Raw genomic sequence first — 19,875 nt, 5'->3', positions numbered from 1 at the left:
AATAATGGACCTGACAGTTTGAAATCTGTCTTGTCAGTCACCACACTCATTTGTGTTACAGAGCAAGTTTTATTCCCCTTTGCACTGATGAAGAACACAAACATCCTCTAAAGAGTTCATAAAACTTGCAGAATTACAAATACCAACATGAATTTTTATGTTAGGGATGAAATGATGCATATCAGGCAGAGAAAGCATGATGTGGGCAGATGAGAGCTAAGGGAGAGGCAGCAGAGAGATCCTCTCACAAATCAATCTCTCCTCTTCAAAGAATATAACAAATTTATTTCAGTTGATTAAAATACATGCATATGCACAGAGAAGCTGAGGAATTCCTAGGCAGGAAATGCACATTTACCTATTTGAATTGATATCCTCTTGGACAGACATCAGGGATGTAGTGAGGCCAACAGTGGCTGTGGTGTTACAGGACTTCCCACTCTGACTGGAGAAAAGGGATGGGAACTGCATATTTTCTGTAGAAGGGCTGGCTTTCAGAAAATACCTGCAGGGAAAGCAAAAGCTTAACATCATCCAAAAAAGCCCCCCAAGAAACCTAAATCCCAAAAAAAACCACATCCCAACACGAGCATTTAAAATTGAGGAAAACTCCAATATTGGTATTACCGTCCAGGCCGCCGCAGATCTCGGATTTCTATGCTTAAAAAAGGCAGAAATAAATTGCCACAGAAGGGACACGTGGTATTGAGATTTGAATCATCTGCTGTCCAGCCTGCCATGATTTCTTCATCGTGAACCAAACAGTCACAAGTCCGACACCGAGAACAGCTCGAGATGAGGACCTGCACAGGGCAGGAACAGAACCCACTAGAACATGCTCAAATGTACCCAAAGCTACTTTCGTGTCACAAGGCACTTAAAACTATAGCCAAAATCTCTGCCCTTTGATGAATATTCCTCCCACTTGCATACAAGTTCATGCTTTAATTGCTTCTCAGATTAAAATCAACCAGCTGTTTAATAATATTAACAATAACATGTTATCTATAATCTGCAAGCATAAAAGTAAAGGAATATTTATGCAGCTACATAAATTATGATTAGAATTTAAATATGCTTTTGTAGTGACTGTCAGTATTATATAAATGGGAAAAAAAGATGCAAATGAATAGTCATTAACCTCAATCCAGTGGAGGAAAGGGGGGACCAAAGAAGATAATGAAGAGCCACCTCAAACAGCCTAACAGTGAAACAAAAAGTTCTCTTACTAGAAGTTACACCAAGAAGTACCCACTTCTCTCTTCTGCATTTTTAAATGTCCAGGGCTACTTCACTTACTATTTTCACTTTGAACAAATTTATCTCCACAAGGGATTTAGATACCTGAATTCAATTGCATCCAAAAGCAAAATCTTGAGAACTCAAGCTTAAAGGACCACAAGATGTGACTGAAATAAAGACCTTTCTAGACCAGGATTTGAAATTAAATCTACTTTGTGACAGAAATATCCATCTGTCTTTCAGTGCTTTAGTTTGGAGCTTTGAACTTCACCAGAGATACAGATAATATTCATATTTAAAGACACATGCTCCAAGTCCATCAATTAAATCAGTAAATCATCCTGTACCTCCATGGCGTAGTTCTGGAACACGCTGGTACTGCTGGTGCTGCAGGAAGACACCAGCTCTGATTTGTCAGGTAAAGGGAACTTGGAAAGAGAACCTGTTAACAGAAGAAACCCAAAGTACCAGTTATTCAGAAAATGCATTTTTAGCACCCTGTTTTTCTGCTCAAACAATACTGCAGTTATAATAAAATGTGTGATGGAAGATGCAACAAATGAGATACACTGGTACAGAACTGTGGAGTGTGAGGCTGCCATCTGCCCAGCACTAACCAAGGCAAAAATAAAAGCTACAAACAAACTATTTCCATATGTTCACTTTTCTTTGTTACTAACAGTTGGCAGCTTGGAAACAATTTTAAGTAATTCATAGCCACACGTTCTGTGTGGACAAAACCTAGGGAAGGGCAAGCAGTGCTGTTTGTACCCTCAATTATATCAGAAAGTGATACAACAGTCATGATCAATTACCCAGCACAGATTAGAAAAAAATCTACAGTGTCTGATAATCAGCTTCAACAGTGGCTTCTAGAAAATAACAGATTTTTAAAAAGTATTTTTACTACTTTTAGAAAATAGAACCAGACCAATGAAGTTACCATTACAATGTTTTTATGGATGTTTTCTGGAGCTGTACAACTTACACAATTAAGGTGTTTACATGAATACTCAAGGACTCAAAGGATTTCCCATTTGAGTAAAAATTTTCAGGTAGTACAAGAAAAATTTACTTCTTCCACAAAAAGGACTAATGACTAGGGTGTTCCTAAACTGAGAATTATGAAAGAACAACTTTTAAAACTGGAATGTTTTTGCTCAGATTGATGAATGCCATGCAAAAGCTGTCTCTTACCACACTGGTCAAACTGCTTAGCTGAGCTGTCATGGGAAGCTGAGCTTTCCAGGCTTGTCTTGCTGATGCTAATTCCCTTAATTTCTGAGGTGGTGTTCTCCTGAGGAGAAGCACTTTCAAAATCATTACAGACATCTTCATCAGTGAGAGAAGTAGATTCTGAGTCCAGAGCTCCAAGAGATGAAACACTTGCTCGGTCTGAATTTTGATCCTGAGAAAAGAAGTTACAGTGAGAAAACAAAAGGAAAGCAAAAATTTTTCCCCAAAAAAATGACAGACTTCCGTGTCCCAGTAAATTCCAGGCATGACCCTCCCCTCCTTGGAAGATCACAGTCCTGTGTTCAAAACTGATACAAGACAAGGCAAGTCCCTCTCTAGGTTAAACAGCTACACCAGGATTCTTTTTTAAAGATTCGCCTAACAAAAATAACTAAGTGAAATCATAACCATTTTAACCCTATAATTTTTTCACTCCATTCCTACAAGAATTATCAGCAGCTGTAGGAATACATTAGGATGGACAAGACAAGTGTCTCTTTCCATTCCCAAGGACTTGGAACAAAAGTAGTTTTGGTTTGAATTGGTAGCAGCAAATAACATTCTAACAAATGACCTCAGATCAGAACTAGCTTGAAATTATTTTGGCAACCAATACAACCAGATTTCTCCCTACTCATAAGAGCAATAAAGACTTCAAGCCAGTATTTGTTTATTTAGTGTTTCTTCTTTAGGTTAAACAGGGAAGCCAGAGCAGTCTTTGTTCTGTCAACACACTTATGTTCTCCCATTAAATACATTCAGAACCCAACCTAGACTAAAATCTTATTCAGGATATTAAAATCAGGATTCTGGTATACCAAACAAGATTAAAACAATTAAATACACACAGTCTAGAAGGAGACATGTCATGCAAGGGATTCATCACATGGGAGTCGGTAATTAAACCTTTACAAAGTTTTTTCCTTAAGTTATTAATAAACATTTACCTTTGCAGATGCAGCATACATTGCAAATTTGGAGTACCACTTGCTTGCTTTCTCTGCAACTCCTTTTCCAGCAGAGAACATGCTGCTTTTCAGAACATCAAACTTGGGAGTCAGCAGCGTGTCCAGGTTGAACGAGGGTGATGACACGAGTGTCAGGGCACTGCTTGTGTCCTGCTCCTTGGCTGGGCTGTTTGGGGAATAAGCTGGGGAAGACCAAAGCCTGTCTCTTGGCCTTTCCTCATGTTTTGCGTGGTAGCTCTTGGATTTGGTAAGGCTGGGTGGCCTTGGGGAGTTTGGGGGAAGGCTGGACCTCCTGCAAGGCTGGATAATGGTTGGGCTCCTTTTATTGGCATTTCTGTCATCAAAGGGTTTTTGCAGCTCAATGCTTGGGGCACGACTGGACAAAGGGCTGCTCATGTTGTTCATGTACATGACTATTTCTTCAGCTAAATCTCTTCTTGCAGATGGAGTAGAGACACTTCTGTCATCATCGTCCTCCTCCTCCTCTTTCTGCTGCTCTGTCTCAGCAACCAGCAGAGACAATGGATCAAATCCAGTTTCAACATCTGTTTTTTCAACTGGCTTTACTGGAAAGCTGCTCTTCCTTTGTAGTTTTTTAGATTTTTCACTGGAAGTTTTCACTGCTGTAGGTGTTTCAGGTTCTCCATCCAGGTCTTCCAGATCAAAGATAACAGGAGACTCTGTTTTATCTGTAAAACTGCAATCAAAGGCTGCATCTTCATCACTGGATTCTTTCTCCAGGCTTTCTCTCTTAGACTCTAAAGAGGAAGATCTGATATTAAGAGTTTTTGGCCTTATGCTTTTCTGTAATGCACTAGATAGAATTTTGGCATCAGCTCCCAGTTTTTCAACAATTTCTCCAGGGTTTGCTTCCTGGTTGATTCTGTTCATCATGAGTCCCACTAAGCCATCCCCACTCAGGTTCCGGTTCCTGCCTTCCCAGGGCATCTCCCTTAAGTCAGCTTCCACTGCACTTTTATGTCTCTTTCTTAAGGATTTGCTTTTTATAACTTCTGCTTCATTGGCATCCTCAAAAGATGATGTAAACAGCAACCCTACAGAACTCTCTGAAAAACAAATGGAACAAGGTGCTTTATTTGTTGCTGTACAAGAAAACTGAATGAAGTACAGAAGAATGCAAATTTGTCTCATCTTCCCAGCACTTTACAACACAGGGATGGAATTCACTGTGCTGTGCTAGAGGTTGAAATATTGAGCTGACCATGGTCATAACTTTTAGGAAGGGACAGACAATAAAACACGTAAAAGGGAATAAAATCATACAACCTAAAGAGCATTTTAAGCGACATCATCAAGTCTCAGTTGTATTTACTTCCCTCTTTCAGGGACATTACTACAAGGTTTGAAAGCTAATGATAGCACAGGTATCAAGGAAATTGCAGAAAAAGAAGCATCACTTTCTAACTTCATGATTTAGAAACAGAGCCAACAAAAGGAATTATTGTCAGAGAAATCTCCATTGTTTTGCCAGAGCATAAAGATGCAGACTTTAAAGTACATTACAATATTTCAAGCATAGCTGACAGTATTATAATAACCAGAACTGACATTACTAAAGACTCATGAAAGTGTCTGAAAGTGTATTTTTAATTTTACTGCATAGAAATCCCTTGTCCATCCTGAAGGAATTACTTGCTGGAGATTATATTAAAAAAAACAAGATTTTGGTGTTTTGTAAGTAGATGCTAACTACAGCAAAGAACAGAACAAACAAGATGAAAATCTGGAAGTGCAGAACATTGCCATGCGTTCTCCTGACACAGCATGTGCTGACTCCAATCTAAACTCCCTCCCCCACTTTCATCAGCCACTGCTATTACAGCAATAAAATACTGCAAGTTCAGTGGACAACAGGACTTAGGAGCACTCCTCAGAACTCATGAGTAACAGATTGGACAGATGTGTATTTCCCCTGCACTCACCCCTGTTCCCCTGTGCCACGGTGCTGTCAATGGTGCCGTTGAGCCGCACGATGCTGGAAGTGGCTTTGTCGTTCCCAGAGTTCTGATAATTCAGTTTGGGCAGGCAGTCCCCACTCCCTTTTGTGCTCTCCACTTCAGACACTGCAGGCAGAAAAGGACAGAGTTTTGCAGAATCCAAGGAACATCCCTTAAACCTCAAGTCCCCATTACCTACTGGACACCTCACAGAGGATTGAGTGGCACCTTGTCGCACCCATCCCATGAGGCACAGGCTGATCTCTGCCTGGGCACAGGTTTTCACTATGGAAATTTAACTCCCAGCATTACTTCTGGAATGCTCCAAAAGCTAGAAGTTCCATAAGCTTTGCTACACAGAGCCCAAAAATCATTCCAAAATATCTTGTGGTTGTAAAGATTAAGACCACCTTTGCATAGAAGAAGTGTAAGAGTATTTTTCTCCTGCCTTTGCAAGAGCTCAGCTTCACACAGATCTCATTTCCTCCAGGACTACACAGGAGAAATGAAGTAAATGTGCTTTATTTATATTCAACTCTTTTACATATGAAACAAAAACTCCATTGCAGGTGACTACCCAAAAAAAAGAATTACTTCTCTAAAGGATTTCAGACAAGTTTAATATTATCAAGCTGTTTTCAAAAGTGCAAGATGTTTTAGCACATCATATTATAGAGGGTTACATTTGTCTTAATTATGGCCAAAAGTAATAAATTAGGGAGAATTCATTTTCTGCATCCTCAAAAGCTTTATTAAACCTAAATAACTTGTCTGTAATGTTACACATATGTTCTCATGATCATGGGTAAGTAACAAACTTTTCAAGAAAATTGAAGAAAAAAATACTAATGCTGGAAGGAAGGTTGTGGTAAAAACACTGAGCTTATTCCATATTTCCTCAGACATTGATATCACTTGATAATGGGACAGTTAACCCAAATAGTAGGAGAAAGCCCACTGAAAAATTTAAGCAATTATATTATTAGGGGAACATTTACTAAGAAGAGTATTTTCCATGAATATACATGGGAATCTGTAGTGCTCATACCATTTTACTACACAATCTGATCTTCTATGTACTTGCATGAAGTTGATGCTGCCCAACTGCAGTTGAAGGAAACAAGAGCAGCAGATGCAAAACCTGAAGAAATTCTGATACATCTCCCAAACTTTGAGAATTCCAAGGAGCTGGGTAATTTACACTTCTCAGACTTGCAAAATTTCAGCTGCTCTCCTATTACAGGATTTATAAAGAAACCAGACTGGTAGAAAATGCTCTTCTGTAGATTATGCCTATGAGGCAATTTCATTTTTTTAAAAGACAAAAACATTAGGCTATAATTATCATTAAGCCTTTATGCTCCCATTATCACTTATTTGAAACAGGAGAGAAAAAAGAACTGTAATTTTCCAAGTGAAACCATTAGACATCCAGAAAATTACACTTAGAGAAAGAACTTCAGGCAGTGGCATAAACTGGCATTATCACACTCACTCACTGTGAGGAATCAGCTGTCCCACTTAGCTTTTGCTGGAATCCTTATTTATCCCCAATGAACCAGATATCTGTATTCACAAGATACGTACAAGAACTGGAGTCACTCTCCCTCTTGTCCTCCTTTTGTTCTTGGATGTCTTGAAGACAAGTTTTCCCTTGCTTGGCTTCTTCTTTGAGTGATTTGTTATTGGCAGTGTCTGAAAGTCCCCCTATCAGTGCAGGGCAACATCAGAATAAAGACAGTTATGGCATTTAATAGTGTGACATTGTTCAGGGGAATAAATTGAATACCAGCAGTAACTCAAAGGCCTCTTATCAAGAACATTCCAATTAACAGTGAACATTTCACCACCAAATAAAAAAAAAAAAAGAAAAAGGATTGGCTTATTAGAGTATAAACACTGAAGTGATGCTTTAGAGGATGAAATTAAAGGGGTAATGGGCAACATTTCTTTTTAAATATTGAACTAGAGCACTGTTTGATTTTAATTCTGTTGCCTGGTTTGTTTGATCAAAAGGTCACATCTTTTCTAGAACTCCAAGATGCATCTAAATGTGATTTCATTTTAATGTACAATGTTTCTCAGAAACATTAATGTTAACAGAGATGTTAATGCATGTGATTCACATACTCTAGAAAGTAAAAAGATTTAAACAATGCAGTGGCAAACATGAGTTTGTCTGCAAAAAGAGATTAAAATGAAAACAACCACCATCACCCCAAAATCCCCTGCAAACATTCAAGCCACTTATCTGGTCATTCTCAAGCCAAAACACTGCCCAGGTGTAATTAATATGGTCTCTCTCCAGGATCTAGAGGGTCCAACATAATTAAAAGTTTCATGTTGTTTTCCCTAAAGAGGCTGCGCGGAATGGCTACAGACAGGGTAAAAACCTTGTTGCTATGGTAAAGATAAGAAAATATATTCTGGAATTTATGGGAGTTTTTTGGATTTCCTGAGGAGTCAGCACACATTCCAGCCGTGAGGTTTCATGCAAAGTAATCTTGAAAAGTCAGATGATGTCAAAAGCAAATGCTATTAATTATATAAGTGACAGTTATTTCATTAAGGATTATTTACACTTCCTTGGTTTACATAGTCTGAGCTGCAACCAGCACTGCTAAGCTCTTGTACAGTGCTTTGCATGGCTGCCTTTCAATGAACTGGTTTATCAGGAAGCTCAGTTCCATGAAGAACAGGCAGAAATAAAGCAAAATTGTTCAAGGCCATCCATGAGGTTAATGATAGAGCCAGAAATAGGACTGGAGTCTCTGGGGTCCAGAGAAATAATCTAGCCATAAGGCCATCATATATGTTCTGTTTGTCAGGGCAAAGATTTATTTGTACACATTTGGAATTACAGAACAGCCCTGGATGGAAGGACTTTGAAAGCTGAGTCAGATGACCCACATACATTTATAAAAGTATGTTGTACAGGTCTTCCAAGGTCAGCCTGCCCTAAACTAAACTGCATTGCTGCTACTTTACAATGTACTATTGTACTTTACTACCAGGAAGTTATAAATACCATGAAAAGTAGTACCTTTAAAAAATATCAATTACAGGCATTGCCATATGACCATTTGATGCTCACATTATCTACGTTTTCACTGGAAAGAAAAGGAAAGAACCCCCAAAATTTACAGCCTCACATATTTTACTTATATTCTAGATAAAAACAAACATGATCACTGCAGGTGGTAGGCAGAACCTGCAACCAGTACTGCAAACTCAAGGACTAGTTCTAGTTGCCTCTCAGCTAACATTAAAAAAAAAGGGGAAAATTAAAAAAGCAAGGCTGGACAAAATTTTCTGCCAATCAGGCTGGACAAAATTTTCCACCAATTATAAGACTAGTTATTAGATGAACTAGGATAATTATAACAAATTTCAGTTTTCATATTTTGTCTCTATTTGTCTCATAAATAATGATATAATAAGTGAATAGATTATTTCAGATTCAAAGGCAAAGGAGACTGCTTTTAAAAATTACGCAGGAACTACTGCCTTTTTTTCTCTAAAACAGTTTTATCAAGCTCACAAAAGAAAGATTTTTGAAATAAACTTCCTCATCAGCATGAAAATAAAAAAACCAGAAGAATGTGAAAACTTTACCAGGAACAGATGTATGTGCAGTGCTTGCTGGTAGCTTTTTCAATGCTTTTTTAAACTGCGCTACTCCTAAGACAACATTTCGTATTTTCATCCAGAGGAAATAGCCACCTCGATTGCTTGAAGGCCAGGTGCTTTCCAAAACAGCCTGTTTTGGAAATATCAAAATCAAGCAGTCAACTTCAGCAACAGTGAGGTGCGAAAACAGAAGCTTAAATTTCAGACTGAGTTACACTGGCAGTAATACAGCAGATTTCTAAACCTACAAAGCCAAAACCCACAAAATGATTCTGTCTTGGGTTTCTCCAACTTACAAGAAATGACAGAACCACACCTGAACTACTCTGTAATTTTTCTCCCTTCTATTTGCCTGGATCAAAAGGCATTTTTGTGCCCCCCATCCTCTCTCAAGCACACCTTGTTGTAGTAGCCATAGGTGATGGCATTGGGGTCGATGCCAGCCTTCTGCATCTCGAAGAGCACGCGCACCGCCAGCACGGGCTGCCCGTACTGCCCGCACAGCTGCATCAGCACGCGGTAGCACACCTGCAAACACACACCTGTGAGCCTGGGCCCCAGCACTGCCCTGGGCTCACCCCATGGAGCCCCCCTGGGCTCCTTCTGCAGCTGGGGCTGCTTTACCTCATCAGGTGGATCTATTTTCTTAGTGTGCATTTTCTGTAGCACGTCATAGGCAGTTCTCAGAGCCCTGACTTTGGAGTGGCAGACCTTCACATAGGCAGGGAGGCAGATGAACCAAAGGCCGTAGCAGTGACGGAGCAAACACCTGGACCACATCTGGGGGATGGAGGAGTACTTCTTGGCAATTTTGTGGGCAGATTTAATTTCCTGGAAAGAAACACAGATTATTTGTGTGTGTTTATATCTACATCACACAAAGCTACATGTTAAAAACTGAACACGTACTGTTATATTTATGGAAACTGCAATGGTAATATTAACAATAGAATAAAGTGGAAAGCAATATGAAAGCAGTGAGAGTGATACCAACAACAGTCATTGTGCAATATTCCACTGCTAAACCCTTGCATTTCTTTAAATCTCTATTACTTTGAAAGCTAGAGTCCCTCAAGGTCCTGGCCAGTGAAATGCAGTCAAGAAGTGGAAGTGGAAAATTCATGGAGAACAGTGTGAAGAAAAGGGAAGGGACAGGGACAACACAGCAAGCAACAACCTGTACAGGGGCCCTTGTACGGTGCAGGCAAGAAGCACATCCAAACAATTTACACAGTGACCTTACAGTCACCAGATCAGTGAAGAACTGAAGAACCACCAGGCTGCAGGCACAGCCAGTCAAGCTGTCACAACCCAAACTCAAGCCGTCCCCTTCCAGAGCACCTCACATGCCAAGAACTCCAGCAAGTACCTGTTTAGTTCTTCTGAACATTGGTGATGGGCTGTTGGGGCTACTGGCTTTTGAGGACAGTTTGTTATTTGGTGCTCTGAGAAATCCTTCAGGTCGTTCAAACAATTCTAGCTTTAATACTGGAAATCCATTATAGCTGTAAGACAAAAGTGTCAATTCTGGTAAGTCAGCTCCAAAGCAAACGCATCACATAATAGCAAAGGAAATCAACTACACACTTGCACCAGAGGCTTCCCAGGAAATAAACACAAAAGTAAACCTTCCATGACATCACTGACAGAAGTGGTTCACTAATCCCTCAGCATGGGTTCATATGCTTGCACAAACAGACTCAACCTGTTATTCAGGTTAGCAACTTAAACTGACAAACATATTTACTGTCATAGCATTTTCTTTAATGATTGTGTCAAATGCATTAGTATTGATTCTAGTTAATAAAATAAAATAATCTGTGTGGCTTAGCCCCAGTGAGCATCACATGACTGAGGCTTATGAAAATCAATGGGAACAATATCAAACTATCTAAAAGATTAAATCAGATTAGATATGGAAATATTTCTCAGAAATAATGAAGAAACCAACAAACTCCTCTGACACAATTACTATATTAGTAACATTAGTCTTCAGCAATTCTTTGACACGTACCCTCTCCTTCCAAAGAGTATCCACAGTTTGTATCATTATCAGTAATAGAAGAAGGACAAATAAGGAAGATTGGGTCCACTAATCTCAACTTTAAGCTTAAAAGGTGTCAACAGGCAGCACAATGTAATGTGATCACTACCAGCTTTATTAATTATTATTGTTTCTGTGTGTACACCCAAAATTAAAACTTCTAAAGAACTGCCACAACAGCCATTTCACACACACCTTTTACATGAGCAACATAAAGGGACAGGGAAAATCTGTACTTCCTGACTCCCACAAGAACCTAGAAATTAAACTCTACAAGGGCAGCTGTTAGGATTGGCTGGCAGCCTGCTGTGTCCTTAGGCTACCTGTATTGCAGAGGGTGCTCTTCCCCATTTGGCAGATGAGGGATCTCAGGGGGTGTTATGAAAACCGTGTGCTCACTCTTGTAGGACTCATCCAGCTCTATAAGTCGTGTTTCCCCAGTTTTGTCCATATCTACCTGGAGGAGGAAGGTAAAAGAAAAAGTAGTTACCAGGGGCATTGCATTGTCTGCTGTTAACAGCTGTATGATCAACAGGACGGTCTGCATTAGCTTCAAAGAACAGCATTTTAAATGAAGGGACACCTTGCAAAGTTATAATAACAATAATAAGTGTGGCATTGGTTTTGTGAACTTCACCCCAACTCAATAATGAGTGTTTAATGGTATAGTCTGAATTGCCTGTTTTCACGCAAATATTTTAAGGAGTATGTAGAGATTAATCCTTCTGAACACAACCATTCCTAGAACTATGCTTCCAACAGCAGGAGTAACTTGAAATTTATTTTTAAATATGAAAATAAGGTATTTTCCCCTCTTTTAGCCACTGAAAACAATAGCAAGCTGTATCAAATTGTCTGATGCATACAGAAGCTACTACTAGCACCATCCACAACTGCAGTTACCTACACAGCACTTAATGTCTTGACAGTTTGCAGAGACTGCAGAAGTACACATGCACTGCAAGAGAATGGAATATAAATGTGTGACCTTACTGAAGTTTAATGGAGACAGGCACGGCTTTGTTTTTCTAATTTAAATTACTTAAATGGCTTAAATGGCAACCAAATGACAGCAAAATGGTAGAATACTTCAAAGAAATGAATAAGCAACCTGTGGAACCCTAGAATGCATGTTTTTTATGCCTTAAGAATTTGGCAACAGAGAATTAATGTATAAAAAGAAGCACATTCCACAGTTCTCTCCCTCCAGTGAGGTGCAAATATATCAAGTAGTTTCAGTAAAATTCTTGAATATTTAAAGTTTGATAAACATACAAAGAGGTGTCCTTAATTACACATTTTGCTGCTTAAGACAGATGGAAAGCATTAGCAAATTGAACCAGCCAAGTAGCAAGAACATATGGCTCCTGAGAAGCAGCAGTAAACGAAACCTTACTTGCAATTTAAATACTTCTAAGGATGTAAAAATCCCACAGTTACAAGTTTTACCAGTGAAATATAATAAAGCCAGTAGCTTAAATGTGTGTCAAATTGAGGTAATTTTTGAATTCCTGGAAAAATGAAAACTTGTGAGACAATTACACTGTATCTTTCAGTTGACAAAATGGGTAATCAATTACAATCTGCTGCTTGTCTAGGACCAAATAACATAGAAGAGATTACTCTTCATCTTAAACTATTCTCACAAATTATTTAAGACAGGGCTTAGTTGATATTTTATAGATAACTAATTTCACAGTACATAAAATTTGTCTCAAGGCAGTAGTCTGTAACTATCCAGAAAAAAGCACTGCATCACCTTTCAACTCATGACATCACTCTCTCATCTAAAACCCTGTCAGCTACTGGTTCACCTAATAAAAGAATAAATATAAATATTGGCTTTACTGGAACAATTTAATTTTGATATCTGGTCTTGGATACAGCTCAAGTTGGTACCGCAGTCCTTGCTATACTTCACATTTTGACTCTGTATGTTACTGGTAAGAACAATATCAGAAATTAGGAGAAATCAGAGAGGAGAAGCAGAAAAGAGATGAGGCAAATATACCACTGTTCAAAGAAATCCTACATGGGAACCTGCTCCCTCAGTCAGTGAATATCCAGTTTCACAAGCAATTCTAAAGCCATAGCAAATCCTAAAATCGTTGCAATGCCAGTGCCTCAGTTTCCCCACTCTTATCCCTGGCACAGAAGCAGCCATCCCATTAATAAACCTGAATAAAATCCTCACTGCCAGTAATGGAAGTTGGGGAAGTGTACGTGCATTCTGGAAAATTTGCTCTCACCAAACTGTCATGAGCATTTTTATAGTGGAAAGAAGCTGTCCAGGGCATCAAGTAGCAAAACACCTGGCACTAGGACAGACAAGTCTCTGTTTCAGCTGTACAAATGGCTACTTAACCTTTTCTAAAAGGTGAAAGTTGCAACAGCTCCACAGATTATGTGCAGTCTCATAGTGACATCAGCAATCCAAGCATGACTTTTTTGAAAGAGATGTCTGAGTTCCCAGACAAGATAACTTTAGTTTAGGGCATCAACTCCAGCACCCTCACAAACCATTCTATAAAATGAAATGCCTCAGATAGAATTTGACACTTACAGTCATTGCATTCTGAATAAACATCCTTTTTAACATCAGCCAGAGAACTAAACTGCAGCACAGAGGAAACCAAGTGCTGCTCAGCAGTTCAGTCACTGGGGTCTATTTCTGTCCAGGAGAGCTCCTGTTTCATGCACAAATTGGCGCATGGCAAAGCAAGCACTACGTGTTGAAGGGTTTCTAACAGAGCTATGGGATTGACTCAACATTACAGAAATGTTTGTAACTAATTCCATTTACAAGCCATGAATACCTGCAAATCACACTATAGAACTGGGAAACAGAGCTTTGAAAGCTGTTACTACTAAAATATTGAGATTAGCAAAAGCCAGAAAGAGCCTTAAATATCATTATACCATGCTTTCACATTTCTCTTAAAGTTCACTGTTTTCGGGCTTATTTTCAAAACAGCTCCTTTTAGCTCTTCTGCACTTCCATGGAAAAAACAGTCATAAACAGGAACTGTAAATAGCATTTATCACTGTTCAGTATTAATTCCCATGGAACAAACAGCAGGTGACATACTTTCCAAGAAATCCCAGACAACTGCACCCTGCTTAAGCAGCAGTGTCCCAGAACAGAGTGGTACAGGTAACCAATAAGATGACAACAAGGTGTGGAACTTCTTAAAACATCCACCAAAATAGGGATGTAAGATTCTGGGTTTCAGTTCAGTTCAGTCCTCCTTCCTGCACTTCTTACAACAAGCCAGTATTTCAGAAGTTTACATACCAGTGAAAATTAGCACCTCTAATTTGTTCTCATGGTGTTTAATTTACATTCAAGAATGTGAAGCAAAAAAGGAAATGAAGCCCAACAAAAAAGGAAAATGGCTACAATGATGAGAAAACAGGAAAATAAAAGCAAAAACAAACTTGCAGTTCAAATGCATTCTGGTAGACAGGCAGACAACAGCAGAAGTTAAACACTGTAGGCACACCAAGTCCTGCTTACTTTATCCACACAGTCATCAAAGAAGGCAAGGCTGGCATCCTTGTCACTGACAAAAGAACATTCCTCAATGAAGCGAATGAACATCTGGGTTTTGGTCATCAGGGTGTAGAACTTCTGATGGGAACGGTCTCTGCTCTTCAGGAACCCTGCAAAGTGCAATCAGCAGCATTGTCAGAATGCCCAAAGGGAAAAGCCCTCACCAGAACTCACTGCTGGTTCTACTCATGTGCAAAAAGCTTCCTGCAATCTTTGCCACTACTGTGCAATTTTGTCTGCACTTATATTTTCCCCCACCACTTACAACACTAACATGCCAATGTTTTATTCTGTAGATAAAAGAGAATAAAAAATAATAAACTAATACACACAAAACAAGTTTATAACTCTTACCTTGTAGTTCAAAGAGAGAACTTGCATCTGTGGCTGTTTCAGAGGGTGCCTCCGTTATTGGCCTGAGGTAAGACCTGTAACCTTTTAGGATTGAAGCCATGAAACAGAGAAATGCTTCCTGGATCTCCAAATCTAACAGATGCAACTTCTTCCCAGAATTAAAATCATAATCATTCATTGCCAATTCCATTAATGCATCTTCTCTTGGTCGCTGTTGCACTGTGAACAGAACAACATTATAGTGTTTTAATTTTTTTCCCCCTCTCAATACTGGCCAAAAATATTCTCTTTAACTTACTAGATTCAGTGATTAGTGAACTCCATTACATTTAAAATAGGTTAAAATATACCCAGATTCACTCAGGACATGAGACAGTGGATTCAGCTTGACCTTCTGTGCCTCATGAATCTGTGGATAACACCAAAAGCAGGATGCACTGGCCTGCTCAGCACAGGAGTTACTACAGTACCAGGGAACCAGTGAGGACAGAGCTTTAAAAAGCCCTCAAAGAAAATTGTTTGTAAAACCATGGGAAAATTTAGACAGCAACTGATTAAAGAAACATATTTTCAGGATAAACACACAGATGAGATGTATTTTTTTTTGATTGTGTCTTTCAGTTCAAAAAGCAGACAATGTACATTAAATACTGACATACCCAGAAAACCACCACTTAGAGGCAAAGTGGAGCCATTGAAACACAGCACCGCAAAATGCTGCTACAGACAAAATGTGGCTCTAGCAAAACCTGTATTCTTTAATTAAGTATGTGCATCAACATTTTAAAGCCATCAGAACTCTAGCTGAGACTTCACTGCTACAGAGTTTGGTAACATTCTAATAATGTCTCAGGAAAGTGAAAGGATCATTTTGTCACTGTCTTTCCACATCATATAATTACAGCCAACCTTACCGTGATATCATTTTTAAGCAACCTACTCTGTAATAAGATTTAAGTTCATTACCACTCTATTTTTACATACAGAACATAAGGCTTAGATTTTTTTCTAAAAAGCCCTTGCAGAAAAATGTATCAAAATTCTGAAGCATCAGATGATTTTCACCACCCATCAGCTATACACTTTTTTGTGCAGCACATTCCAATAAACTTCTGTCTGTTCAAATCTTGTGAGCTCAACAGCCAGGAATGTGTTAACAGCCTTTAAAAAGTGTTTTGTTTTAATGAATTTCACTAAAACCACCCCTGTCCAGCTCTTTTTTTTTTTTTTTTTTGTATGAGGCCAACATTAATAGGAAGTGATATCTATGAAGTACTGCCTTCATATATTTGTGAAGTCTCTTCTGTGCCAGAACCCCCCACCCAGTTTCTAATCTCTGGATTTAGAGCACAGATTTTGCTATTCTGTAAAAATAAATATTTAGTGGAACTGATAACTTTGGAACATATTTAAATAGCTACATTTATCTGTTTTTGTGGCACACTGTGCCCAGTGTAAAGCTTACTATGTACTTTCCCACTCACATTCTGCCAGTTGCTGATATAAAGTATTCAAAGTGTTCATCAGATTTTTACAAGGTTTCTTTGGTAGGATCTTCCATGCAATAGTTTTTTTGTCTCCAGTTCTGGAAAAAAAAAACAAGCCATTCATTGAAATGTGTTCAGAGGTTGTTCCATCACACCAGAGAAGGAGGTTTCACTCCATTAAAACTGGACTGAGAAGGACTGCAAACCAACTAACAAAGTCAAAAATTTGATTTACTGTGTGGAGATCTGATCAGAGCCATCCAACCAGTGCCCCATATTTCAGGGTGATGATTACACTGCCACACTCTTCAGCACTGAAATCAATCCAGTTACAACTCACCAGAGATGGATTAATGGTATTAAGCACCTGTTATTGCACCAGCAACCACCACTCATGCCATGTTCTGAGCTCTAATTACTTAAATTGGCATGGACAGAAGGAAAAGAAGTTGAAAGAAAAACTAAAACACCCCACCAGGTTTTGCCAAACAGCCAGTTTTAGCTTTTGAAAAGAGGAAGCAGTAAAAAATTTACAGAGAAGAAAAACTGCTGATGAAAACTTACTGAGAAATTGTGTTGGTATCCAGGTCAACACAGCTGACATCGGGTGGGGGGTCATAGAGATCAAAGTATCTGGAATCAATCCCCACTATGAACGGGCACGGGGCACTCAGCACATCTGCCAGGGCCAAGGGACACAGGGGAATATACGGGCAGGGCCAGTGGAAGGGAAATATCATCTTGGAAAACATGCAGAGACAAAACCACAGGTTAAACACGTGCAACACAGCCTATGCAGGAACAAACCACACTTCACTAACTTCAACATTATTTACCATGGCAGATTGCTATTCCTGAGAATCTAGATGTAGATTATTAATTAGAAACCTCACTCATTTCTCTAAAATTCAGTTTGTAGGAAAAAGCTCTTCAGAATCACAGATTGCACATAGAGGCAGCAAACAATGCTTAGTCATGACAGGCAGGGATAATCCTGCATTTAAAATTCCATAGGAACAGATACAGTGCTAGTTGAGAAAATCAGGAACTCTTACTTAATGCACTGTGATGATCAAACACTTATTTACAATATTTACACAAAAATCAACAATTTATCTTCTATCTTCATAGGATATCGTTACAACAATATTTTTCCTCTCTAGTGATCTTTATTTTAATTCTTATTTTTAAGCAACTTTTAAGTTTAACAGCACTAATACAAAATCTAGATTTTATCTCAGAAGAACTCTTTCTGTCCTTTTACAGGTGCATGACTAAAAGCTGGTACTTACAGAGACCAATGCCTCTGTCACACTCGTGAGGACAGAAGGTCGCAATGAGTGGATGAGGATTTTATGTTCTGTCACAGCAAACACCAACAGAGTTACTGCATTTTCAGGTCCTAAATTCTGAAGTAGTGTAGAAAACTTGCCACCACTGTTACAGGACATAAACACACCAGTGAGTTACAAGAGACAGTAAAAAAAAGAAATGTTTGATAATAAAATAAATGGAAATCTGCAAATCTTTCTTTTAGAGAAGATTACTTGGTAAAATACTTGGCACACTTCACTGTCCAGTGAGGAGTGGTTATTTCCCAACAGTAACCATGATTCCTTGAGACTTGACTCAGTCTAGACTATTTTCAGGACACAGGCATGACAATTTTTCTTTCTGAGCAGCAATTTACAGGGAGACAACATGTGTTTCTTTAATCAGTCTCCTGCACTGAGACGTGGAAGTCAAGACAGTAACAGAAGTCCTGCAACTCTCTTCCAAAACAAAAAACTGAACTATCTTGGGAGCCCAGGGATAAACTCCTACAAAGGGGATCTAATGATAATATATATTCTTCCTCAAGAACCACTAAAATTATTTTAACCCCCTCAAGATACATTAATAACTGCGTATCCTTGTCAGGGTGCAGGTCTAATCACATGAATTAACTTCAGATTCACCAGCTTCCACAGGCACCAGACAAGGTGAGTTAATTTACACATCTGCAACTCAAAACAGCAAATCTTTTCTGTAACACAAATCAGAATACCTCTGACAATTAACAGGATACTGCTACTTGCCTTAGTGGGAGTGGTGATGACACAGGCTGGCTAAGAATCAAGTTATCGTGTGGAGATAGCTGGTAAAAGATTTTAAAATACATTATTTCTATTCTGAACTTTGTAAATATTTATCAGATATAACAAAGAACACTGTAAAACAATCCAAATTAAGCTGAATTTTGTGTACCCCAGTTGTGTATCACTCTAAGAAGTGCTGTGCAATGATATGCATCAGGATCTTTTAGTAAAAACTGGGCAAAGCATGATCTTCCTTTCTTGGCCAGGACTGAATACATTGCATATTCATAAAGAAGACTTTAAACTAGCTAATGCTGCAAAAATTTGAATATATTAACTGCTGAAAAATGAAGCCTTCTGTGCTTTAAGGGCTGTGAGAACCCATATTTCATATACAGTTTTCAGGAGCTGGGGGGAATTCTTTCTGGATTTAGGGGTAAAGAGAGGGATAAAAATTCATAAAGGGGAGAGATGGCAGCTCATAATGTAAAGCTATATTTTCTTCAGAAGGCATATGAGAGAGAATTAAGCTCTCAGCTGGTAGAAACAGCTCTGATAGAATCTTTAAAATGTGCATTAGTTGAAGATGCAAGAAGGTCCTACTAAATCACATTTCTTTCTTACAGTGACATGGCATCAAGCAAATCATTCACATATTCAGCATGAATAGGAAGACTCAGGTAAGTACAAGAATAGCAATAGACAATCAATTTATCAAAGCCCAGCTGATGTTTCCAGTCATAGCAAATCCAGAGTAACAAGATACCAGCTGGATTAATCCTCCTGCATTTTCTGTTGTTTAAAAGCAGTAATAACTCAGCCACAGTAAGTTGTACAACTGAGCTGCAAGTGCAGACCATTTTTAATAACATTTCAGGTTTGAGTGTGTTTCACCTTTGACCCACTGCAGGTGACCAGGTAATAGAAGCCAGGAGACAAGACTGATGACTTAGAAGCTCAAAGTCACCTAATGCTGTGCCTGGAGAGCCACCAAACACAGGGAATTAATAAGGAGAGTCTGCAATGCTGTTTCCCTGCACCTCTCACATCCCACTTCCCTGACAAATGTGGATGGCCACACCACAGGCTGGATTTGTCAAGTAAGTCACCTTGGGAGCACCAGCACCATTAGCTTGTGCAGTGGAAGAATTCAGAGGACTCATTTTTCCAGCCTGAGGCAAACCTTCATAAACGACCCTCTGAAAGGAAGCATAAGCCTGACATCCTCTGACTTCTGTGCTCCAGCAAAAGCACATAAACACAATGAAGCATCTATTCAAGGGGCACATCTCCCTCAGGCAGGAGGGGCACTTATTGCCCCCCTT

General features: G+C 39.0%; 1 protein-coding gene across 3 annotated transcripts in view; it reads right to left on the bottom strand.

The window, feature by feature from the left end:
* DENND4A (DENN domain containing 4A) overlaps positions 1 to 19,875 on the bottom strand; it is a 49,075-nt gene that overhangs the window by 7,100 nt on the left and 22,100 nt on the right. For all 3 annotated transcript variants that reach the window (XM_054272495.1, XM_054272494.1, XM_054272496.1), the window contains exons 9-26: positions 18,551 to 18,609; positions 17,765 to 17,909; positions 17,037 to 17,212; positions 16,470 to 16,570; positions 14,986 to 15,204; positions 14,596 to 14,741; positions 11,402 to 11,535; positions 10,404 to 10,539; positions 9,659 to 9,865; positions 9,434 to 9,562; positions 9,020 to 9,164; positions 6,992 to 7,111; positions 5,390 to 5,530; positions 3,426 to 4,513; positions 2,440 to 2,650; positions 1,590 to 1,684; positions 628 to 803; positions 359 to 505 (exon numbers count right to left, since the gene is read on the bottom strand). In XM_054272495.1, coding sequence (XP_054128470.1) covers positions 359 to 505; positions 628 to 803; positions 1,590 to 1,684; positions 2,440 to 2,650; positions 3,426 to 4,513; positions 5,390 to 5,530; positions 6,992 to 7,111; positions 9,020 to 9,164; positions 9,434 to 9,562; positions 9,659 to 9,865; positions 10,404 to 10,539; positions 11,402 to 11,535; positions 14,596 to 14,741; positions 14,986 to 15,204; positions 16,470 to 16,570; positions 17,037 to 17,212; positions 17,765 to 17,909; positions 18,551 to 18,609 — 3,575 coding nt within the window. The remainder of the gene's footprint in view (positions 1 to 358; positions 506 to 627; positions 804 to 1,589; positions 1,685 to 2,439; positions 2,651 to 3,425; positions 4,514 to 5,389; positions 5,531 to 6,991; positions 7,112 to 9,019; positions 9,165 to 9,433; positions 9,563 to 9,658; positions 9,866 to 10,403; positions 10,540 to 11,401; positions 11,536 to 14,595; positions 14,742 to 14,985; positions 15,205 to 16,469; positions 16,571 to 17,036; positions 17,213 to 17,764; positions 17,910 to 18,550; positions 18,610 to 19,875) is intronic.

Source organism: Melozone crissalis, unplaced genomic scaffold (genome assembly GCF_028551555.1).
Source record: "Melozone crissalis strain CALT ecotype California unplaced genomic scaffold, PUWL_Pcris_2 ptg000014l_1, whole genome shotgun sequence".
NCBI classification, from domain to species: domain Eukaryota; kingdom Metazoa; phylum Chordata; class Aves; order Passeriformes; family Passerellidae; genus Melozone; species Melozone crissalis.
The sequence above is the reverse complement of the archived record's forward strand: the minus strand, read 5'-3'. Positions and strand labels throughout refer to the sequence as shown.